The sequence below is a fragment of the Gastrolobium bilobum genome, unplaced genomic scaffold (assembly GCF_033153095.1).
Source record: "Gastrolobium bilobum isolate Gb01-03AN ecotype WA unplaced genomic scaffold, APGP_CSIRO_Gbil_v1 utg1078, whole genome shotgun sequence".
NCBI classification, from domain to species: domain Eukaryota; kingdom Viridiplantae; phylum Streptophyta; class Magnoliopsida; order Fabales; family Fabaceae; genus Gastrolobium; species Gastrolobium bilobum.
The window spans coordinates 377,467-403,252 of record NW_026898172.1 but is presented as its reverse complement, the minus strand read 5'-3'; the positions used below and the strand labels follow the sequence as shown (position 1 = coordinate 403,252).

The window sequence follows — 25,786 nt, the reverse complement described above, 5'->3', positions numbered from 1 at the left end:
AAGTATCCTAATACTTTCTCTAAAGTATTCGAATACTGCCATTCCTATAAAAGTATCCCAATACTTTTCGATAAGTATTCGAATACCAGGAAAGTATCTCAATACTTCACGAAAAGTATTCGAATACTTTTCAGAAAGAATGCAGAAACTCGTGTAGTTTCTGCATAAACTCGATTTTAAGGGTCCTCTAATGGTTCTAAGTCCAATTTCTCCACAAACAGAAGTTTATTACCATTAATTAAACATAGATTAATGTTGGGGTCAAAAGCTTGTTGGGTGAAAAATATATTATGATGAAGGACATTTTAGTTCATTAAGAGAAAACATATTTGTTCTCTTAACTTCAACCCAACTGCGCAAGTGCACGCATCAAGTAATAAATGGGACTATTAGTGCCCAGATTATCGTTCCCACGAGGATAGAACTCTAATTAATGCCTTAAACTATTTTAAAAAGAATGAAAATGAAAAGAAAAGTTAGTAATTGACATGTTTGGTCAAACGTTCCTTACTTTCTTGACAACGTTCCTCAAGAATAGTAGGTTCAATCTCACAACAAACAGCTCCTCGCGTCGTTATATATGGAATCCTTCTTGATGCAAGAAGGAACGACAATATTCATTGGAGATTTGTAGATACAAGATTGAATAAAGCAGAAATAACAATAGTAATAACAGTAATTAAGAGACAACAGTATGCATGTTTTAAAATAGTTTTAACATAAGGAACGAATCCACTGCTCTATTCTTAAATAGCTATTTTCTCTACTCAAGACTTAACATTTTTGTATTTGTTCCAGTCTCTTCACTGCCAACTCTGATTTCTCAGCTCATGGAGTAAATGGATCACAAGTTTCCATATTCCTATGGCTCCCTTGACTCCAACAGTTACTTAGCACAGGACCTTCAAATGAACGAGGTGGTCCCTTATTCCTAAGGCAACCAGCAGTGTTGTTTCCACAAGACTGCATTTCCCCTCTGGTTAAGTTGTCTGAAATTCCTTCCTTATGGAAGTTCCTCTCTCAGTATGTGTTCAATTTCCATTGATACACAATGAATATAGCTCACTTAACTAGAGAAACAAAAAAACTTCAGTACAAGAGTTTCAAAAATAATTCTTTAAGAACTTTATAATTTTTTCGTTCCACAGATAGTTTAGCCAATGGCTACTATTTTAAACATAATTATTCCAAACTGAAGTCCCATAGACTCGAGATTCAGTTTAGAGATAACAAGTGGAAAGGGAAGAAATAACACTTATATTTAACTGGAAACAAATTAGGTTACAATAAAATGGAAAGTGGAGAATATGGTTACTGCTCGTGAGGAGTCTCAAGTGGGTGATACAGAATAGAGAAGAAGTGTTGTCACTTAACTACAGCTAGAACTATACAAAAGAAAAACTATAAAATAAACTAAGTGATATCTTCTTAAGGTTACAATAAATTCGATGCTCTTCTTCGTGCTGGGACATCCTTTTTATAGGCAGAAGAGTGGGTGGCAAAACTTGTAATTTCTTTGGAGTTGTTTTCTTGACTGCATGGACGGGGCAGTGCAAACAGTGTTCAGAGGGTTGCAACTTGCTTAGATGGGACACTTATTGTTGAGATTTGTCATTTCTTCTGCAGACCTTCATGCCTTGCTTTCCTCTTAGCCAATGAGAACTCTTTATTCCCTGTTGTACACGTTTCTTCGTGCTTGATTGCTGCACCGCTTATGCTTTATGGAAACTTTTCTTCAACGTTTCCTGAAAAGTGGTCAGAGAGATTGGGTGAGTGGAGCAGGTGTATTTAATGTTCTCAATACGTTCCCCTTTTTATATATTTTCCAAAGGATTACGTCATCATCTGTTCCCCACTGTGTTTTTGTTGTAAAGATATTAAACATGTGCTTTTAGTGCTAAAGTTGTTCATCAGTTGAGGGAACAAATGGTATTTTGCCATCAAAATGGGCTTAGATGGGAACGATTTTTCGCCCCATCAATTAACTACCCCTAACTTGAACAATGAAAGTTCCTCTTTTTAAGGACTCAAGCAAGCTATATTCATGAAATTTCAAAAGAAATTATCATGGTTTACCTTAAGGCTTATGAAAGCAGAAAAAGGAAGTGTCTTGAAGCGTTCTACACCACCCTATAATTCAGACTCAACAAGGCCACAGATTTGGTCACAAGCTAGGCTTTTTAATCCACAAAATGGCATCTTGAAGCATCAAATGCAAAGGAGATGACTTCCACACCACCAACCCAAGAAGTTAGCAGCTCCACACCTTCAAATAGACCTCACAACCTTATAAGAAGTGATTTTTCTCCCTCACCAAGTCTGCTCTCAAGTGTTTAAAAGGAATGATGCTGGTTCAATGGCTTAGAAGTGGAGCAATGTGGTTAAAAATGGATTCTTGGTCATGCTCCATGCAAAAGCTCAAGCCTTGAACAGAGGGGAAGGTGGCAGCAATGGAAATGATCAGCCTTGGGATTAGAAACTGACCTAGGGTTGTGTGAAACATTCTTATTTATAGGTCCACTTAATTAATCCGTCGGTATTAGTTCTAATAGCTTCGCTTATCATATGAAAATGGGTCTTTGAATGAGCATGATAGATGATGATTTTAATGGTGAAAAGATATTTGGAAGATTATTTTACCCATCTTCATCAAATTTCTAAAATTAGGCCTAGATAGTGTGAATTCTTGCATTTCAAGTAGTGTGACTTGGATTGTTGGTATTGATTGTGTTCATGGTGCTTCTAGGTTGGAGGCAAGTGGACCTATCTTGATTGATCAAGCAGTGGAGGAGCCAACGACGGTTGATATTGGCACTTGAGTTATTTCAAGTGAAGGTAAGTTCATTACTATATGAGCATCACATGGAATTCCTTGTGTTGGTTGTGAGTATATGTTGATATTCACATGGTTGCAATTGATGATGGTGTGTTGATATTGTTTGCAATTGTATCTTGTCAAGTAGGTGATTATTTGACAAGTTATTGATTATTGCTTAGAGAGCAAGCTAGCGGTTGTGGAACTTTGGTGCTCGGACCAAGCATTGGGTAGGAAGCATTACAAGGTAAGCTTTCAGACCTTGAGATTTATCCCTTGGTTGTTCCACCAAGTCCTAAGTGGATTGTGATTTATGTGGTATGTGTAATTGCATGAATTGTGAGATTTAGCACTTTATGTATGTTGTTTTGCGTGCCACACAAGAAGGTAGTTTCCTTGTGTGAGGCATAAAAAGGTTGTTTCCTTATGCATGGTATATTGCAAAAAGGTTGTTTCCTTGCGTAATGCATCCATTGTAGATGTTTGGCCAATAGATTAATATTGCACACATTGCATTAATATATGCTTTATTGTTATAATGTCATGCTTTTATGCCAAAGTGAACTTTGGGGTAGAGAAATCCTCCAAGGATCCTTAGTTTACTGAGATATATATGTACATCTCACTCCGTGTTGTGGGGACCCCCTTTCAGGTATTGATGGTGCAGGAGCATCTGTTGGTAGGAGGCTGCAATAGACATAGATTGATGCATGCTGCTGTTTTCATCATTTTGGATTGCATGTTATTTAGTAGCATCATATGTATATTTATATTTTGAGGCCATATGATGTATATTTTGGGACTTAGCCCATGATCATTGTGATGTTAATTGTTATATGTTGTATATAGGCAATAACTTTGATCATGTATTGTAATAGCTAAGTTCTTCATTTGGATGATTGTAGTTGGTATATTGTATATGATGTAATTATATGCCAATGTACGATGCAAGGGTTTTCAAGCCTATTTGGATATCATGTGAGCCTTGAAATGACAAGAATCATGTATTGTAGTTGTTGCACAATATTAATTAGGTGAAAGAAAATATTTGGGTTGGGAATCAATCTAAATATAAGGAAATCATGTCTTGTGGTCCATTTTTCATACTAGAAATAACTACAATACATGATTCTTGCATCTGTAATGGCCAAAATTGGTTCTTCTAGAAAATGAGAAATAGTAGGATCCTCATCCATATCAATGTGAAAAGTCTTTTATGTATTCAAAATTTCCCACCCTGATCAACACATTTTCAACAATACAAATTGACTCTTCAATAGCGCAATCGGGAAATTACAGAGTCATCTTTGCAGACCTTACATGCTTTATTCCCATTTTCTCCAATAAGGTCATTGGCCTTTGATTCACAATGGTCTCAACATCATACAAAGTTTGCTTAACATATATGTCTCCCATAGGGGTGAGAATGTTAGTGCTTCTTTCTTTGGATGTCTCATTTGAAATCAAAAGATTAGTTTCCTTGCAATCTTACTCATTTGAAGATTTCATCTCTAGCACCTCATATTCTATATCGTCTTCAGTTTCATACTCCTCCATTTTTAATGTTTCATTATGATATTGCAAGAGGGTAATTCCTATTGGAGAAAGGGTCTCCTCTGTATAAATTTCATCCACTTGCTCTTGCCCTATTTCAAAATATTCTTGAACTTCATATTCTTCTTCTACAATAGATTTCTCCTCAGTTTCGGATTCTTCAATAGATTTCTCCACATCCTGATCTTTTGAGTGCGAATTTCCCTCAATATATTCAGTGAGTTTCTCATGATATCCTTCAGATTTGTCTTGGGTTTTGAACAAGGATCTAATCTCTTGCTTAAATATTGTCTCCGCTTCAGTCAGATGTAAGAGTGCCTTTTCCCAGTAGAAGAGTGTATTTTGTTGTTAATGGATGACTCATCCTTGACTTCCTGCTCAACTACTGGCTGGGCCTTGAGTGCCTGGTATTCATCGTAAACCGCTTTCTCGATCAGCGCTAGAGCTTCTTCAGGTTTCCTCAGATAAAGTGGTCTTCCAGATGCTAGATCTAAGTTTATTCTTGAAAGTGGGCACAAATGATTGTAGAAAGTGCGAGCCACTTGCCAATTTTAAGGAAGGTGATCCGGGCATTATATGTATAATTCTTTAAAAGGGTGTATTGGATTAGGATTTTAAAAGACTTTTTTGAGATAAAAAATTCTACAGATTTTAAAAGACATTTTAGAATTGGAGAGACTTTAAAGACTTTTTTTACAATCAAGATTTCATAAGATTGGATTTTAATAGAATTTATAAGATTTGAAAGGACAATATGGATTTATAAGATTTTAAAAAACCATATGAATTTTTAACAAACATTTTAAAATTATAAGAGTCAATACAAAAAAGGTTATACTTACAACCTATTTTTGTTTACGATATTTTACAACTATATCTTAACCGTTGATTTTTGTCAATCAACGGTTATCATTCATTGCACATTAAATATTAATTAATGAGTTTGATTTGCGAAAATAATAACCATTGATTGTCGGAAATCAACGGTTAAGATATGGTTGTAAAATGTTGTAAACAAAAATAGGTTGTAAGTATAATCTTTCCTATAAAAAATAACGAAGAAATGCAATGAAATTAATAAAAAAAAGTAAAATCTAATATAATTTTCTCAATTAGTAAAACATAATACAATTTTTAACAAACATTCAAAATTACTAAACAACAGCTTTTCACATATCTAATGGGTTGAAAATTATCTTCTTCATTTGGTATCAAAGCTATGCATATATGATTATAAGACTCAATTTTTTTAATTATAAAAATAATTCTAAATTTGCATATAGAACCTAAAGTTCATGATAAAATTTCGTTTAGAATTTTTTGCAATTGATATTGAAAATCTTGGGGTTTTTGCAATTTTCTAACCATATATCATATGCATATTTTCATTGAATATTCTGAGAAAATTTCGAATCTGAAATTTTGGGTTTAATTACATGAAAGTTTAGAAAATTTCTCAAATTTTTTCAAACGATACATTAAAACCTTAAATTGCTTTGGAACTTTTGAGAAACAAGTTTTTAGTTATTTATTGACACAAAAATTGTTTGAAATTGTTTCATATAGTGAAGGAATTTCGTTCATGAATGTATTGTTACGAAATAAAGGGTTCATATTATGAAAGTTTCAATCTTTTTTTAAATTGATATTGTTTCATTGATGTAAAACGAAAATTGGTTTGAGGGTTTTAGTTTTCCTGTTATTTTTTTCACTGTTTTATGTTGTTTTTAATACAAAAATCACACGTTTTTGTGCCAAGAAAAACCACGACCCATAGCTTGAAAAATCACTTTTTAAACTTCCAAAATTTCTCAAAAATATGTTATTTTTGAGATAGATTATATTAAAATCTCGTTGGTATGTTATTTCTGAGTTGTTTTGTGATGAAAATTGCTCAAAAATATTTTTATTTTTTTTAGTTTTGATGAAGCTCCCATGGCGGAATTCAATTTCGAACAGTCAATCTGCCAAAGGAAGAAGAAAACACTACAATAGAAGAATCTCAAGAAATCCTAGGGGTTGGGGTGGGATTGTGAGAGAGGCATCCTATTTATATTTTTCACTAAAAAGTCCCACGAAATCCACACCAATAGAAAATCCATTAAAATCGTAGGATTTTTGAATACCACGAGATTGTGATTTCATTGTTTAAAATCCTGATTGAATACCAATGGATTTGGACGGATTCTAAAATAATCCTTTAAAATCCTAATCGAATATCACGTGACTTTTTTTCAATCCATTAAAATCCTAATCGAATACCAACGGATTTTTTTGTCCAAAAACAATCCATTAAAATCCTTTAAAATATCAATCCAATACACCCCCTAAGTCTAGCCCAAGCTTGATGTAAATATTCCCCTTCCTTTTGTGCGAAGGAATCAATCTCCTTTTTATCCTTTTTGGCTTTAGATGATGGGAAGCATTTGTTCAAAAATTTGAATTCCAGGTCCTCCCATTTGGAGATGCTTCGTCAAGGTTGATACTTCAACCACGTCTTAGCTCTACCTTTCAGAAAGAAGATGAACAAATGGACCTTAATGGAGTCTTCAGTGGCTCTTCTATCCTTATGCCATTGCAGAAATTAAGAAACTGATCTATTAGATCACGAGGATCCTCCACATGTTCACCCTCAAAAAGTTTTTCATATTCAATGTTGAGCAATTCTTCCTCCAAGTCTAGTGGAATTTCAAACTCATCAACCATGATGTTGACAGTATCTCTTAAAAAACCAAATATTTTTGATTTTATATATATTTTTTTAACTCTTCCTAACTCTGGTTCGTACTGTAAGGCACTGGTATCAATAGTGTCTCGCAGTTGCCTATACAAGTGAAACTAAGACACAGTGGATTCAACTAACAGATGCCACTAAACTAATAGAAAATAAAAAAAAAATATTAAAATTAAAAATAGCAAAATAAAAACAAGAGAAAGAAAATAAAAACAAAACAAAAATAAACTAAACTAAAATAATAATAATAAAACTAAACTAATAAAATAAAACAAAATAAAAAGAAGAAGATGCAATTGATGATTTAATAAATAAAATTAATTTTGATAAAAATCAATCCCCAGCAACGGCGCCAAAAATTATTGCGACTTCGGCAAGTACACCGGTCGTACAAGTAATATAGGGAAAAAGTGGAGTTGTCGTTCCCACGAGGATTGATTTATCTAGCAATAACTTATTTATATAATCAAAGTTAGATCGATCTTGGAAGTTTATGAGAATATGATGTTGATTAAATAAAAACAGAATTTTAAAGAAAATATTTTAAGTTTTCAAGATTAAGAGCCAAGAACAAGAACGCAAATAAAGACGGTTTAACTTCAATTAACGATGAGCGTAGCTAGGGATTCAACTTTTCCAACAATTTCCTGTCAAGTCCAACATTTCATGCAATCAACATTCAAGATTAATTATCGACGATTCTTTCTAAATTAACTAAGCCCCCAATCCCTCGATGAATTTAGTTCTTTACTTTATTCAAAATTCCTAATTCCTTAGAGGTCTTTCCTAAAGGAAGCATTAAGAGCAAGAATCATATATAAGTCGTAGAATTCGTAAGCCTATGCCTAGAACATGCAAACTCTAGGAATTAATCAATCGAAATCAAGAACGCAATATTCTTATTGACATACAAGATCGTAGTGATAAAAAAATCGTAATATAAAAAATTATGTTTGGAATATTAATAAAAAAATTATAAAAAGTAAAATCGTAATATAAAAAATCATCAAAACATAAAAGCGTTTGGAATATTAGTAAAATAGTTTTGATAAAAAAAATCATAAAAATGTAAAATCGTAGTGATAAATCGAGATTTTAACTATTATGCTTAAAACTAAGGGATTAAAGTATCTGATGTAACTTTATATAAGTATATCTGTTGTTCAATTAAATGACACTGTTTTGGTCTTTTTAATTAAAACAAATTACATATTGTGCTTCCGTCTTCATCTCGTTCATCTTCTCTCTCTTTGTTACTGTAACCTCTTTCACAATTTTGTTCTCATTCGGTTATGTGCCCAGGTCACAGGATTACCTTAAATCGGCGCTTCCTTCTCAAATAATGTCCGAACGAAGGTCCAATCTGGTTGTTATCAACCCAGGTATGCAAAAAATCCAATATTGCTCGCTATCCATTTGTCATCTTATTCTTACAATCATTTTAACTCGGTGTAAAATCAACACCAAAGCTCTGAAATATTGTAACTTCGTTAATACCATACCCATTATTACTTAGGTTCTGCAAATATTGGAATTGGCTTGGCTTCTCAGGACGATGTGATGACTATAGTTTATGAAGGAAGAAACAGATAAGGTGAACGAGGTGAAGACAGAACACGATACGTAATTCGTTTTAATTAATAAAAGACCAAAACAGTGTTGTTTAATTGAACAGCTTACAGCAGATACTTTAATCCCTAAAACTAATAACGAAGCATCAAACATAAATCAAATTTTCTTTTCTCTACAACCCAATGTCTTCACAGTTCTTGTACAGGTTACCAAAAAATTAAAAGTAGTCTAAAAAATGGGTAACCTTTAGGCCCTACTCCTCATCTTCCTCTTTATTATACCTATTTATTTCAAATAGGGTCATTTTTGTCATTAGTTGGTTAACCATGTAATTTTATTAGTTATTTTTCTCTTAACCAATAGCTTAGCTGGCAAAGTTAGTTAGGATAAGTTTTAGTTCTATTCGGTTCTTTATGGCTTATATAGATAAGCAAGTGTACCAAGACCTTTTAACTTTTTCATAATTCCATTCTTCAGAAAACCTAAAAATGCATTTCCTCTTCCGTTCTGTTATGGTATCAGAGCTCCTAAGAGAGCTCTAATCTTCGCCAATCTCTCTATACAATTTCTCTATTTTTCCTCTTGGTTCTTCGATAGCTTCAGGTTAATACTCATGGCGAATCGGAGCTCTCTTCAAGATGACAATACACAGGTGGATGAAGAAAATACTTCAAACACCACGCATGCAGCTGTGAATACTCCAACAGCACATGCAATTGAAAATTTCTCAGATCCAGGAACTGACTACTACCTTCATCCGAATGAAAATCCCTCCCTCATACTAGTTTCTGTGCCTATGAACGGCAAGAACTACCATGGATGGGCCAAAGCAATGACCATGGCCTTGATCTCGAAGAACAAGTTTCCGTTTTTTTAATGGTTCGATTTATGTTCCAGATCTGACAGATCGAAGGTATGCTGCTTAGGAGAGATGCAATACCATGGTTTTGTCATGGTTGCACCGATCCGTTACTGCTTCCATTTCACAATCGATCCTATGGATGGATCTTGCTGTAGATGTATGTAAGGACCTTAAGGAAAGGTTTTCTCAATCAGACATTTTTAGAATCTTCGATTTACATGATGAGATTTTCCGTTTACATCAGGGAGAACAATTTGTGTCTGATTTCTATACTCAACTCAAGATCCTATGGGATGAGTTAAAGTCTCTACAGCCAACACCTACTTGTAAGTGTGTTAGGCCTTGTTGTTCGATCTCTTATCAAGTACGAAGTCTTAGAGACAGAGACTATTCTATTAGATTTTTGAAGGGACTTAATGAGCAATTTTCTCATGTAAGATCCCAAATCATGTTAATGGATCCCTTGCCTTCAATTAACCGTGTGTTTTCCTTAGTTACTCAACAAGAGAGGCAGATGAACTTGGACAATCCTGTACCTGGTCCTGTTGATGGTTCATCTAAGGTGTTTTATAATTCCACATCAGGTTGTGGACGATTTAGCTATAGAGGCAGGGGCCGTAGCTACAATGGAGGACGTGGGAGGTTCTTTACTCCTAGGCTATGTACTCATTGTGGAAAGACAAGTCATACAGTGGACACATGATTTGAAAAGCATGGATATCCACCAGGATACACAACCAAGAGTGGACCTAGAACAAACTCAGTTAGCACTGCACATATTGAAGGACCACATGCTGATCATAGCAGTTTCACATCTCTTCAAGACAATAAAGAAAATTTCACTAAGGATCAGTATACTGCCATTATGGATATGATACAGCATTCTATGCAATATCAGTCAGTGCAACAACCAAAGGTGGATTCTCCTTCCCATGTCAGTAATCTTGTGCAGACCAAGGCCCACACTGTTGAGACCAATGATAAAACAAGTAACTCAGGAAGTTCAGGTAACAATTTGGTACAATGGATCCTAGATACAAGAGCCACTAACCACATTACTCATTCATTTGCAAATTTAACTTCAGCCAAAAGGATTGAACCAGTAGCTATTACCTTGCCAAATGGTAAACAAGTCTATTCTCATTATTCAGGAACCGTTATGCTTTCACGGATACTTACTTTATCAAATGTTCTTTTTGTTGAGAACTTTAATGTCAATCTGATATCAATGACCAAATTAGCTCAGGACACTAATTGTTGTGTCATTTTTCAGCCTCTCACCTGCACTATTCGACAACACCCTTCAATGGAGATGATTGGTTCAACTAAGCTTGTTGGAGGCTTGTACATCTTTACTCAAGGACCTAACCCGAAGACACCACCAATACAGGCAAATAATTCCACCCATACTATTTCTGTACAACCTTGTCATGTTGATTTGTGGCATTTAAGATTAGGCCATTGTTCTTCATCTGTAATAAAGTCGATGATAACACAATTTCCATTCATTTCCTGTAAAAACATTGATCATCCTTGTGATATATGCCATTATGCTAAACAAAAGAGATTGCCTTTTCCTTTAAGTTCCACTGTCACATATAAAGCTTTTGATTTAGTTCACATTGACATATGGGGTCCATATTCTGTTTCCTCAATTCATGGCCACAAATATATGTTGACTATTGTAGATGATCATACAAGATTTACATGGGGCATCATGATGAAATTAAAATCTTAAACCAGAACACACATCTGTGAGTTTGTCACCTATGTAGAAAACCAGTTTGGAGTAACAATTAAAACCTTTCGAAGTGATAATGGTCCTGAATTTTTGATGACTGATTTCTTTGCACAAAAGGGTATACTGCACCAGACCTCTTGTGTTGAATCTCTACAACAAAATGGTGTTGTGGAGAGAAAGCACCAACATATCTTGAACACAGCCAGAGCCCTCCTTTTCCAAGCAAATCTCCCCAAAAGCTTGTGGTGTTATTGTATTCATCATGCTATCCATATCATAAACAGGTTACATTCTCCAATTTTACAGAACAAATCCCCTTATGAATGGCTTTTCAAGGAACCACCAACTCTTATACACTTAAAGACAAAGATGTCTTTCCTTTGCTTCCACTATCCAAGCTCATCGTACCAAATTTGATGCTAGAGCCCGAAAATGTGTGTATTTGGGACACAAAAATGGCAAAAAAGGTTATATCTTTTTTGATTTAACAACAAAATAAATCTTTATTTCAAGACATGTTGTTTTCTATGAAGACATCTTTCCTTTTCCCAATATTAAAGTAGATGACAACCACCCATCTAAGTCACCTGTCATCCTTCCTACCCATGTGCCTACTGTTTATAAGTCTCCACTACCCAACCCTCAACCTACATATTCTGTCCTTTCACCATCAGTAGAAAAGCACCCTCAACCTACCCAATGTGTCATGTTACCACCTGCTGTAAATCCACCTACTCCCTTCCAAACCGAGGCTGGTTTTGAACCTGCAGAAACCAGAAACCATACACAAATTCCCATACAACATCAGTCCATTAATCTTCGATGGTCCTCAAGAGTAAGGATGCATCCCCACCATCTACATGATTTCTATTGTAATATGTCCACAAGCTTAGCTGAAGACAAGTCATCTCCAGGTAAACCTGTATCTCCATCTTCCATTGTTTCCTATACACATTGTTCTCCTTCTTATACATCATTCTGTCACAATTTAAGCTCTTTTGTTGAGCCACGTACTTACAGCCAAGTAGTCAAGTCCAGAGAATGGACTTTAGCAATGCATGAAGAACTTGATGCACTCAACCGTAACAAGACTTGGTCCATTGTTCCTTTTCCAAAAGGCAAGCATCCCATTGGTTCCAAATGGGTCTATAAAGTCAAGCACAACCCTGATGGCACAGTTGCTAGACATAAAGCTCGCCTGGTTGCCAAGGGCTACAACCAAATGGAAGGAGTTGATTACTTTGAAACTTTTTCTCCAGTGGCTAAACTCACCACAGTCAGATTGTTGCTCTCTGTTGCAGTTGCTAAGGGTTGGTTCCTTGAACAAATTGATATTAATAATGCATTTCTTCATGGGGATTTATCCGAGGAAGTTTACATGATTATTCCTCAAGGTGTCCCTTCTACTGATGCTAACCATGTTTGCAAGATGCATAAGTCCATTTATGGCCTAAAACAGTCTAGCCGTCAGTGGAATGCTAGATTGACTCAGGAACTTCATCAACTTGGGTTTAATCAATCGCATGCTGACCACTCTTTGTTTACAAGGATAGATGGAGATTCTGTCACATGCCTCCTAGTCTATGTTGATGATATGATACTGGCTGGAAACAATATGGCTCACATCAAATCTGTCAAACAACATTTGGATGGTTTATTCCACATTAAGGATCTTGGTCCTTTAAATTTCTTTCTTGGCATGGAGATTGCTAGATCCAAAGATGGTCTAATTCTGAATCAACGAAAGTATGTCCTAGAACTCCTATCTGAGAGTGGTTTACTCAATGCTAAGGCTGCCTCATCACCTATGGAGCCTTCTTTATGTTTGAAACAGGATCAAGGAGAATTGTTTCATGATCCTGCCACCTATAGGAGACTGGTTGGTCGTTTATTATACCTAACAAACACCAAACCAGATATCTCATTTGTTGTACAACAACTGACTCAGTTTGTGGCCAAGCCAATGAAGGACCACTACACTGCTGCCATTCGGGTGTTAAGATATCTTAAGGCCTCTCTAGCCAAAGGTCTGATATTTTCTTCTAAAAGTTCATTAGTTTTATCTGGTTTTGCTGATGCTGATTGGGCCACTTGCCCTGACACCCGAAAGTCCACTACTGGCTTCTGTGTATTCTTTGGAGATTCTATTGTCTCATGGGAATCAAAGAAACAAAGTACTGTCTCACGTTCTTCTGCCGAGGCCGAATATCATGCATTGGCAGCAGTGACTTGTGAAGTCCAATGGCTGACTTACTTGCTCCATGATCTCCAAATCCCTACCACTCAGCCAGCTAACATTTACTGTGATAATCAAGCTGCCATATACCTAGCTCATAACCCTTCTTTTCATGAACGCAGCAAACATATTGAATTGGATCGTCATGTTACAAGAGAGAAGCTTACAACTAGTTTACTTCGGTTATTGCCTGTTTCTACTACTCAGCAACTTGCTGATGTTTTCACAAAGGCATTGACCCCTGCTTTGTTTCACAACTTCATTTTCAAGTTGGGGCTGTATGATCTCCACACACCAACTTGAGGGGGGGGGGGGGGGGGGGGGGTTATACCTATTTATTTCAAATAGGGTTATTTTTTTCATTAGTTGGTTAACCATGTAATTTTATTAGTTATTTTTCTCTTAACCAATAGCTGGCAAAGTTAGTTAGGATTAGTTTTAGTTCTATTCGGTTCTTTATGGCTTATATAGATAAGCAAGTGTACTAAGACCTTTTAACGTTTTCATAATTCCATTCTTCAGAAAACCTAAAAATGCATTTCCTCTTCCATTCTGTTACTCTTCATTATCACCTTCCTGGTTTTTGCACTCAACTTCTCAACCTCCATATAAGCTGGGATTTCAGGTTCCGTTTCTTGCTCAACTCCAAATTCTTCTGTTGGGTTTGCTCCGCAAATTGGTGGCTGTTTTGTTGAGTTGACAATCTCCAAACTTAACTCTTTCCATTAGACTTTTGCAAAGCATTGCAATATGTAACAAACTAACAGCTGCTATAGCAGTTCAGTCCAGGATTGAGTATTGAATTCAGCAATTAATTGTAGATCCTTCTTCCAAATTGCTTACAATGTTCACACCCGGTAACGCATCAAATAAAATTTAGTTAGTACAAATGACATGGCTCGTTTATCTGTATCACCACTAAAAATATTTTATAAAGTATAGCACATTTTCATCCCTTAAAAGATAGGAATGTAATTTTTCAAAATAATAAGGGAAATAATTTAATTTGAATAATTTAGAATAAAAAAAAGAAATGTAATAAAAAAAATTGGAGAAATTTAGGCGTAGGGAAGTTTGTTGACTGTAAAATACGTGGTCAGAAATAATATATTGATTATGTATGAGGTGTGTGAAAACAAAAGAAAATATGGTTAATTTAAGGAGTGAATCTTAGTTTTAATTTAGGATTTATGATTTAGACTTATCTTTTTTAAACTAATTTAAATAAATAATATTTATTATCTTATTATTTTGTATTTTATTATTATTATTTTCTATATGTAAGTATAAGTATACGTGTAAAAATAATATCCAATTAAAAAGTTGAGTAATCTTTATTTTTAACTTTCAAATATATAAGTTCAGTCTCATAGTGTCATTATTCTGGATAGTTCCCTCCATTTTGGGTAGATGATTCCCTCCGTTATAATTTGTATAATTTTGTGTACATAGCTTGTTAGAACAAACAAGTCATACATTTTATCACACTATTACTTGATAGTACTTTATTATTTTAGTCTATTTTTTATTTTTATTGTTTTAAAGAATGAAACATGTCAATCTTAATTTAGTTTTTTTTTTAATTTAAATTATTTTAAGTTTTTTTTTAGTAATCAAATTATTTTAAGTTAACTATGCATATCTTTTAATTTCAAATATGTTTAATATTTTTAAATTGATTATGTATAATTTTAAAAATATTTTAATATTTTATTTTTTAATATTTTAGCTTAATTTAAAAATAACTGCTTGTACATTTTCTGTTAAAGCCAAAGATAAAAAGATGGTATGCCAAGTTAGATCTCATCATTTCTGTATTTTGCGATTTTGCTTTGTCGTTTAACGTTGACTTCACTTCCTTTGATGGAGTCCATGTCTTCTTCATCCTTCAATGGTCGATGGATCTACGACGTGTTCTTGAGTTTCAGAGGGAAAGACACGCGTAACAGCTTCGTTTCTCATCTCCACGCTTCCCTCTCAAATGCTGGAATCAACACTTTCCTTGACGATGAGAAGCTTGAGAAGGGAACGGAGTTAGGACCAGAACTACTGCGAGCAATAGAAAGGTCTCAAATCTCTATCGTTGTTTTCTCCGAAACCTACACTGAATCTAGTTGGTGTCTTAATGAGCTCGTAAAAATAATGGAATGCCACAGAACTTATGGCCAGGTTGTTCTGCCCGTGTTTTACGGTGTTGAACCAACGCAAATACGTTATCAAATGGGTGCTTTGGGAGAAGCTATGGAAAAACTTGCAAGAAAAAAGTACTCTGGGAAAAACATGACAAATGTGTGGTCCAGGTGGAGGACTACACTCACCGAAGCTGCAAATTTGTCTGGTTGGGAAGTCACCACTAGCAGGTAAATCGATACTTTATAGTTATTTGCTTCTTCTATTTGAGAATAAATATTTTTATTTGTGGAGAATTTTCCACCCGTTCATCTATTAATCGATCCGGGGGTAGAGGGAGCAAAACTCGCTCTACCAAATTTTTTTTTGGTGTGAGTTATTCAAGTGTAATGAGTCTCGTATTGTTGGTAATGAGCTAAGTAAAGTGCATATAAGTTGATAGACTTATGAATTCTGTGCCTTAAGATTTTGGGTTGAGACATGATGCCGAATCCATTGGCCAGTGTTGTGCTAGCTTATCCTTTTGGTGGTGTCCCACTTGGGGTTTCACACACTTAGGGCCGACCCATGGTTTTGGGTTGAGACATGGTGTCAAATCTACTTGCTACGATTGGTATAATTTCACCCATTGATTGCGGTCCCCTGCCATGGGCTCTCCCGATTAAGCTAAAACAACCCGTGCTAGTTGATCCACATGCATGGTGGTTAATAAAGCATATCCTGAGCTTATAAGTTATAGCCTTTCCTAATTTATGCTCATTCTGACTGTTTTACAATTATTGAAGCAATCAAGCTAAAGTAGCAAAGCTTATTCTTGAAGAGGTTTTAACAAAACTAGACAACACATTACTGTCTATTACGGAATTTCCAGTTGGATTAGAAACCCGTGTGGGAGAAGTGATTGGGTTACTTGAAAATCAATCAAGCAAAGTTTGTATGCTAGGGATATGGGGAATGGGTGGATCGGGTAAAACCACCACAGCCAAAGCCATTTACAATCAAATTCATCGCAAATTTGAGGGTACAAGTTTCATCGAAAATATTAGAGAAGTTTGCGAAAAAGATAGTAGAGGGTATATTGATTTACAAGAACAACTTATTTCAGATGTTCTGAAAACAAAAGTGAAGATACATAGTATTGCTATGGGGACAACTGTGATCGAGAGAAGACTTTGTGGAAAAAGGGCACTCATTGTACTTGATGATGTGAATGAGTTTGAGCAATTAAAAGCCCTATGTGGAAATCGTAAATGGATTGGTTCAGGTAGTGTGTTAATTGTTACAACCAGAGATGTGCGCCTACTTAATGTGCTTAAAGTTGACCATGTTCATAGAACAAAGGAAATGGACGAAAATGAGTCCCTTGAGCTTTTTAGTTGGCATGCTTTTAGAGAAGCAAGTCCAAGAGAAGACTTGATTGAACTCTCAAGAAACATAGTTGCATACTGTGGGGGTTTACCACTAGCACTTGAAGTCCTTGGATCTTATTTATATGAGAGGACAGAACAAGAATGGAGAAGTGTATTGTCAAAACTGGAGATAATTCCCAATGATCAAGTACAAGAGAAACTGAGAATAAGCTTTGATGGTCTAAGGGATGATATGGAAAAGGATATATTTCTTGACATATGTTGTTTCTTTATTGGTAAGGATAGAGACTATGTTACAGATATACTAAATGGTTGTGGGCTTCATGCTGATATTGGATTAACAGTCCTCATAGAGCGGAGCCTCATAAAAGTTGAAAAGAATAACAAGCTTGGAATACATGCTTTGCTACGTGACATGGGAAGAGAAATTGTTCGTGAAAGTTCAGCTAAAAATCCTGAGAAGCGTAGTCGACTGTGGTTTCAAGAGGATGTGCTTGATGTTTTGACAAAAAATACTGTAAGAACTTTCTCTATATACATTTTGAATTTTTTTTTTTATCATCGTCCATAATCTTATCATGATCATAAAACTCTGTTAGTTTGTGAGATTTTTTGCTCTTCATAACTACTGGCTGAAAATTGTGGCATTCATAATCTGAGTGTTTGCCTTGTCATTTGCATTAAAAGCGTGCCTAGGCTACATTGCTGTAGCTTTATGTATCACTTCAAAGCGAGCAAAAGAAAAAAAAGTTTACACTTATTTTTCTCTGCTTTTTTCTTTGCATGCAGGGAACAGAAACTGTTGAGGGATTGGCTTTGAAGATGCAAAGAACCGACAGGGTTTGCTTTAGTAGTAATGCTTTCAAGGAAATGAAGAGAATGCGACTTTTACAATTTGATCATGTTGAACTCAACGGGGATTATGGATATCTTTCCGAACAACTGAGATGGGTCAATTGGCAACGATTTCCCTTGGAATATATTCCTGATAACTTTTATCTGGGAAATCTAGTTGCCATTGAATTAAAACACAGTAATATTAAAAAAATTTGGAAGGAACCCAAGGTATAATTATTAACATTTTCTTTTAAAACTAAGGTTCATGACAATATTTCATTTTGTTTTCTAATTTTTCTTTTAAACATTTTTCTCTTTACAGTTGCTGGGGAGGCTAAAAATCCTCAATCTCAGTCATTCCAGGTTCTTGACAAATACCCCTGACTTTTCAAAACTACCGAATCTAGAAAAGCTCATTCTCAAGGATTGTCCAAGTTTGATTGAGGTACACCAGTCCATTGGAGATCTAAGTAAACTTCTTCTGATCAATTTGAAGAACTGTACAAGCCTTACCAATCTCCCAAGGAGGATCTATGAGTTGAAATCTGTGAAAACTCTCATACTTTCTGGTTGTTCAAAGATTGACAAGTTAGAAGAAGATATAGTGCATATGGAATCCTTGACAACTCTAATTGCAAACAACACTGCTGTAAAACAGGTGCCCTTTTCGATTGTTAGATCCAAAAGTATTGGATATATATCCCTGTGTGGATATGAAGGATTAGTGCGTGATGTATTTCCTTCTCTCATATGGTCTTGGATGTCACCGACAATGAATCCCCTATCCCGTATTCCACCATTTGGGGGCATGTCATCATCTCTAGTTTCCATTGATGTACAGGATAATAATTTTGGTAATCTATCACCAATGCTTGGGAACCTTCCAAAACTTCGAAGTGTTTGGGTGCAATGCAGCTCGGAGTGTCAATTAACTCAAGAATTAAGAAGAATCCTAGATGACCTATATGATGTATATTTTGCTCAATTGGGAGCATCATCATATGCATCACAAAATTCAGATCTTTCATTGAGATCACTTTTAATTGGAATGGGAAGTTACCATATGGTCATCGATATTCTAGGCAAGAGCATATCACAGGTTACTTCTCTATCTTCATACCTTTACTGATCTTTATCATTAAGAGAACATGAAAGACTTTTCCATTTGCATTTGTTGTCTTATAAGCTAAAAGTTTCCGAAAGATTCGAATTATTCAAGTATATATCAGATAAACTAACATATATGATAGGGTCAGGCATGTATTGTAGAAGTGCAACAAAGTTTTGTTGATAATTATATCCCATTTCATTTTTCTGCATTCCATTTTATTTCCTCGTCCTTATCTCCGTTCATTTGCTTGTTTAATATATATATTTGTTATACTTGTTTTCTCTTTTCATTATTTTTACTTTTGAAGACTCGTGTTTTTTTTTTTTTTTTTTTTAATATTTGTAGTATATATAAACAATCACATAAGAACTAGGTAGCTAGATAGATTCTTTACAAATTACAACTACTGAAATTTTAAAACCACCAAATATGTTGCTCCTTTCTTCTCCATATTAGTAGGAATCCAGAATCATAAACTAAATGTTACTGTAAAGAAAGTCACATTAGTTGCACATACAACCAATGTGGGACTATATATCTCAACACGCCCCCTTACACAAGAGCCCATTGGGCTTGAAGAGTGGACAATGCAACAGGCTCAGTTTACCTGTGCTAAGAAACGCCACAAGAGAAAGTGGGGGGCGGCGAGGCTCTGATACCATGTAAAGAACCTTGGGATACACTACCCCAAAAGCTAGCTCAAAGGGTGGGAGTGTCCAAGGCCTTATAAAGGCCACATTAGTTGCACATACAACCAATGTGGGACTATATATCTCAACAGTTACTATAGTATTTTCCTTTATAGAAAAAACATAGCATCAAGAAGTTACTGCAATACACTTGCCTCGTAGCTCTTTTATATTCAGGAAGAATAGATTTTACTTGCTAGAATTGGCTATGAGCAAAAAGCAAACATATATTTTACCTAATTGACAACGGTGGCATTCCCACTGTTTTGGAGAGAGAGCAGCTATAAAGAAGAAAATGATGGGATTTTCTTAGTGTTAATGTTAGGCTTAATACAGTATCACACTCTCTTCAAAGAGGAAAATAAAATTAGCAAGTAATATGTCGGTAGAGCCAGTTAATAAAAAATCACTAAGATCATATAATGGTGGGAGGACCTGTAGACAAACATGTACCTAGGGGGGAGAGAAAGGGAATCTGTTGTGTAAAGAATGAAAGCTTAATTCTCATGCTTTTGTGTAAAGAGGGAGTCTTATGTGTAAGAAAGCACAAGGTTATCTTAATTCTCAAGCTTGTGACTTGGGCTAGGAGTCTCCCCCATAGCCGGGAGCTTCTGCTGTTTCCTTTTATACCCTTATGCTCTCTTATATATATTGTAGCCACACCCTATTGGGAGATATGAATGAAATACAGTTTCACAACAAATATAGAACCTATTAGTAGCAAGACATGTAGCAAAAATCTTTTTGTTAGGATGGGTAAAATCATATTAGTATTGAATGAATCAATTACAACTCAGTCAGTGATATTTATATCAACTTTTGTACAGTGATGAAGAGTAAAAAGAAAAGGCAAGAATGAGAAAACAGAAATAACTAACTAATAACATAAAAGATGAAAGGTTGGCCACGTGTCCATAGTTGGTAAAATACTCGTGTGATAATATCCCCCTTCTAGTTGGGAGATGTATGTCTTTCATCCCTAACTTGGATAAAAGACCAAGAAATTGAAATGGATGCAGAGCTTTAGTCATAGTATCAGCAATTTGAGCAGAAGAATGTATGGGGAAAGAAATGAACAAGGCCTGAAGTGATGCATTCACAAATCACATGGCAATTAATATCTGTGTTTACTCCTTTCCTGGAAAGTGGGATTGTGTGCAAGATGAATAGAGGATTGGTTATCACAAAAAATAGAAATGGGCTTGGCAAAAGGAAGGTAAGGTCCTTGAGGAGAAAAGAAGTCCATTTAAGTTCACAGAGAGGCTAACTAAAGTCGTGTATTTTGCTTCTGAAGAAGAATGACTCACTATGGTATGTTTCTTGGATTTCCAGGAGACAATAGCTAATCCTAGAAATACACAAAGCCCTGAGATAGAATGCCTTCCGTCAATACAGCAGGTCAAATATAGGGACTGGATTTATTATAAGAGCTAATCCTTTTCTCATTTATAGGGACTAGAGCATTTATTATAAGATAAAATAGAAGAGAGGGGATATGGAGTATTCATACCTGGAGAAGAAGATTGGATGTCAAAAAAAGCTGTTGATAGAGAACAGTGATATTCTGTCAAATATTTAGGTTGAGATTTGATTCTTGTGGATCTTTGAAGAGAAGCATTAGTGGAATCTTGTCGAGCATGAGATTGTGGGTTAGTATTATCATGTGGTTGAGGGGAAGTGGTTGGTAGGTAAAGTATCAGATTGTTCTTGAGGGTCTTGGGGTACTGAGCTCATAGGTTGGTTATGGTTTGGTGTTAATAGTCTGGGAAGGAATGAGAAAAGGATCATCAAGTGGATCACTGATGCTAGTCGTCTAAGAAGCACCGAAACTCCTTAAATTTTTATACTTTCTGTTATATTGGGTTCTTTAGTACTAGTAAAGGATTTAAAAGGGAATTGATTTTCATATGACATTTCTTAATACAAATGTGGTGTGTTACAGCATAGCACCAAAGTTTGCTGGCAAATTGGCTTTGAAGTAAAGGGCTTGAGCTATATTGAGGATATGTTGTTGCTTCCTTTCATCTACCCCATTTTGTTGGGGACATTCCACACATAATTGTTGATGCACAATTTCTTTGCTGAGGAAGGAATCACTCATGGAAAACTCAACTCCATTGTCACGTCTAATAACTTTTGCCACTGTTTTGAATTGAGTTGGAACAAAAGCAATGGAATTCTTGATGTTTGTAGGTATCGGACTTATGTTTCCTTAAGACAATCCAAGTGAAATGACTGAAATCATCCGCTATGGTAAGAAAATAGTGATGATTATGTATTGAGGGAATTGAGTAGGGTCTCCATATGTCAACATGAATCAAATCAAATGGTTTATTTCTTTTGATAGAACCGAAAACATAAGGCAATTTTCTTAGTTTCTCAAAATGTCAAGTATCACAAGGGGTCACATTTTTATAAGAAATGAAAGGGAATTGTGAATACATGATTCTAAGTACAGAATTTGATGGATGCCCAAGCCTTAGGTGCACTAGATCCCCTTGACCAGAATCTGAGTTGTTGCAGGAGCTTGAATTGACAAAATACCTTTGCTCTCCATCAGGTAAGTAGATGAATTGACAAAATACCTTTGCTCTCCGCTCTAAATCCGTTAGTTCTTGGTATTATTCCTTAGTAAAGGTTGTTCCTGATAAAAGCCCAGAAGAATCATCCCCTTCTTCTTGTGAATCTTGGATGGTCAGGTTGGCCATATGTCCCTTTGACCTATATCCACAAGGGAAACAACATTTGTGGTAGCAGCTCTCAATGATATAATTAGTTTTCTTACAATGTGTACCACACTTGGTTACATTGCCATAACCTCTTGCAAAACTGGTTCGACTACGCCCTCTACTTGCAAAATCATTTCTTAGCCCGCTTTATTCAATTGCATTAGCAAATCCTTATGTCTTCAGGGTGATTATTTACACCAGCATCAAGATTTAACCTTTTCTCCTGTTGAATTACCATAGAAAATGCTTTATTTACACCTAGTAAAGGTTCAATGCACATTACCTGCGATCTGACATGCGAAATTGAACATCGAGGCCCTTCAATAACTTGATTACACGACTCCTCTCTCATTGACTTCACTCGGTAAAAACATCCAAAATGTGAGATGGAATTGCTCAAGACAGTCCATTTCATCCCATAAGCTTTTCAGTTGGGTGATGTAATTAGCGACCGATAAGTCTCCTTGCTGCAACTTGAGATATCATCTTCAAGATCCAAAATGCGGAAAACATCCGATTGAGAACATCTTTCCTTTAGGTCGTTCTAGGCATTAATAACTTTGTCAGTCCACACCGATTGCGCTATTGATTCTGAGTTAGATATATGAATCCAAGAAAGAATCATGGTGATGCACCTATCCTATGCAATGATCATTGGATCATCAGGATCTGGAATATTGATCCTCCCATCAACAAAAGCTAGTTAATTTTTGGAATGCAGGGCCATTTTCATGGCTTTAAACTATGGTAATTTTTTCCATTCAAAAGAGGGAAAAACAAGAACCAAAGATGGATTCTCATTGGGATGAAGATAAAACTGATTTGTTGGACTCGTTAGAAATTCAGGAAAAGGAACAAGATTTTGGTTCACCATTGTTACAGGGAATGTGATCTTCAATGGAAGGGAAAAAATTACTTTGGAAGAAGAAAGAAAGCTTCTGATTGATAATCAAAGCTATGTGTAGAGCTCTGATACCATCTTATTAAAGTTGGGTAAAGTCATATTAATATTGAATGAATCAATTACAATTGAGTCACTGATATTTATATCAGCTGCACTGGTGAAGAATAAAAAGATAAGACAGTAAGACCGAAATCAGCCTGAGACTGCAATAGATGAATGACAAGTGAACCGGGATGACCAAGGCAAGCAAGCCAAATGTCCAAAGATGCACATATAGATAACAATGCAAATGGCAGCCTGGCAGGACCAGAAGGAAAGAAAAGACACAATACAAAGCATGATATTCAGCAAAAATGGAGGACCGTCCCCGTTTTGGAGTCCTTGATGACAAAACCCTCCCATGAGATTCAATGATGTAATTATTATCTTGAACAAACTGAGGGAAAGAGATGATCAAACTTTTTTATAAGTAGGGATCCTAAAGAACATATGGAAGGTGAAAATAAGTGTAAGGACTGTCTAATAGTATGTGAACCAACATAAGTAAATATTCATTGCCCCATTATAAGTTGAAAGACTTGTATGACACATCAGTTCTGCGACTTTTTCTTTATTATTGAAGCAGAAAATGTCATGAATTTCTGCAATTCATATGTGTTACAAAACTATTGACACAATTTGTTTCAGTTAGTTTTCTTGGCTATATTTTTCTTTACGCAGTACACTGTTATTATCTTGAACATTCACCTTATGGAATTCAGAATGATACTATAGTGGGGCGAAAAGTCCATTTGAAAAGCATAAATACATATATAACTAAGGTTTTGTTTCATGATACAGGAATTGACAACCAATCGTTCTAATGATGTTTTCCTTCCGGGTGACAATTGTCCTTCTTGGTTGGCCTATACATGTGCAGGACATTCTGTGGTTTTCCAAGTGCCTGAAGATGGTGATTGTCGCATGAAGGGAATGATTTTATGTGTGGTTTATTCATCAAAACCTGAAAACATGGCAGCCGAATGTCTTATTAGTGTTTTGATCATTAATTACACGAAGTGCACTATTCTGATACACAAGAGAGACACAGCTATGTCCTTTAATGATGAAGATTGGCAGGGTGTGATATCAAATCTAGAACCTGGTGACACTGTTGAGATTTTTGTAGCATTTGGGCATGGATTGACTGCTAAGAAGACTGCTGTCTACGTAATATATGGCCAGTCAATTACTGTGGAAGTTGAGCCTTCAATTAATGTGGAAATGGAGCCACCACCTGAATTGAACGCACAATTATCACCTAGTGTCGAAATGGAGCCAGCATCTGAATTGAACTCAAAGCCATCACCTAGTGTGGAAATGGAGCCAGCATCTGAATTGAACTCACAGCCATCACATAGTATGGAAATGGAGCCAGCATCTGAATTTAACTCACAGCTATCATATAGTGTGGAAATGGAGCCATCACCTGAGATGAAAACGGATCCATCACCTGAATTGAACTCACAGCCACCATATAGTGTGGAAATGGAACTATCACCTGAGATGAAAACGGAGCCATCACCAAAGCCAAACAAAAGTATCTTTGCAAGACTTACAAAGAGAATGGGAGAATGTTTATGCTTGAACCAGAATTGAGGTTTCAACAATTTTTTATTGAGCATGTCAATGTCATTGTAAAGAACCTTGGGATACACCACTCCAAAAGCTAGCTTAAAAGTGTAGGAGTGCCCAAGGCCTTATAAGCTCCACATTAGTTGCTCATACAACCAATGTGGGACTATATTTCTCAACATGTCCCCTCACACGAGAGCCTACTGAACTTAAAGGGTGGACAACATACAAGCCCACTTATATGTGAAAATTCTACTACAAAGAAAGTGGGAGGCGGTGAGATTTCGAACGCTCTGATACCATGTTAAGAACTTTGAGGTCACCACCCCAAAAGCTAACTCAAAGGGTGGGAGTGCTCAAGGCCTTATAAACCTCACATTAGTTGCCCAAGGCCCCATAAAGGCATAATATAGGATTCCCTCATTTCCTGATTTTGCAATGTTTATTTGAGGTTATGAGAATGTTGTTAAAGTTAATTTCTCATTACATTATAGAGCTCATGATTGCTTGGCAAGACAAGGTATGATGTATTGACGCTATACAACCGTAGCACTATTGGCTTCCCCATAAGCATGCGAAAGGAGAGTGCACCGTTGCGAGCTGAGCATTTCTCTAAGACCATATGGACACGGGATGATGGTTGGAGCAGCAAAAGTTGTTAAAAGAGGCCAACCCATCCCACCTCAGCCTCTAACCTACAAAAAAATGAGGCGGGTGGGTTAATCCCCCATTGATGAATGGGTTGATAGGTTGAAAATTCAAATCTATTCCGTTTTAAGATGGGTTGTCATATCCTGTCTAAACAAATAAAATAAAAAAATTTATCTTTTCCTAATGTGTTATTTAATATTAAAAAATAAAGAAGTTATATTTCAATCACTACGTTAT

The 25,786-nt window shown here is 35.7% G+C and overlaps 1 protein-coding gene across 3 annotated transcripts; it reads left to right on the top strand.

Annotated features, from left to right (window-relative positions):
* The first annotated feature begins 15,353 nt into the window (after positions 1 to 15,353).
* LOC133313551 (disease resistance protein RPV1-like) lies at positions 15,354 to 25,669 on the top strand. Of its 3 annotated transcripts, none has more exons than XM_061514942.1 (6): positions 15,354 to 15,874; positions 16,430 to 17,531; positions 17,804 to 18,079; positions 18,174 to 18,509; positions 18,693 to 18,950; positions 24,125 to 25,669. In XM_061514942.1, exons 1-6 carry the CDS (start codon positions 15,378 to 15,380, stop codon positions 24,920 to 24,922), a joined length of 3,267 nt encoding a protein of 1,088 aa, XP_061370926.1. In that variant the 5' UTR covers positions 15,354 to 15,377; the 3' UTR covers positions 24,923 to 25,669. The 3 variants fall into 3 exon arrangements, with proteins under 3 accessions (XP_061370926.1, XP_061370925.1, XP_061370927.1); XM_061514943.1 differs by having other exon boundaries at positions 15,454 to 15,580; positions 15,684 to 15,874; positions 18,174 to 18,950; XM_061514941.1 differs by having other exon boundaries at positions 18,174 to 18,950.
* The last annotated feature ends 117 nt before the right edge of the window (positions 25,670 to 25,786 follow it).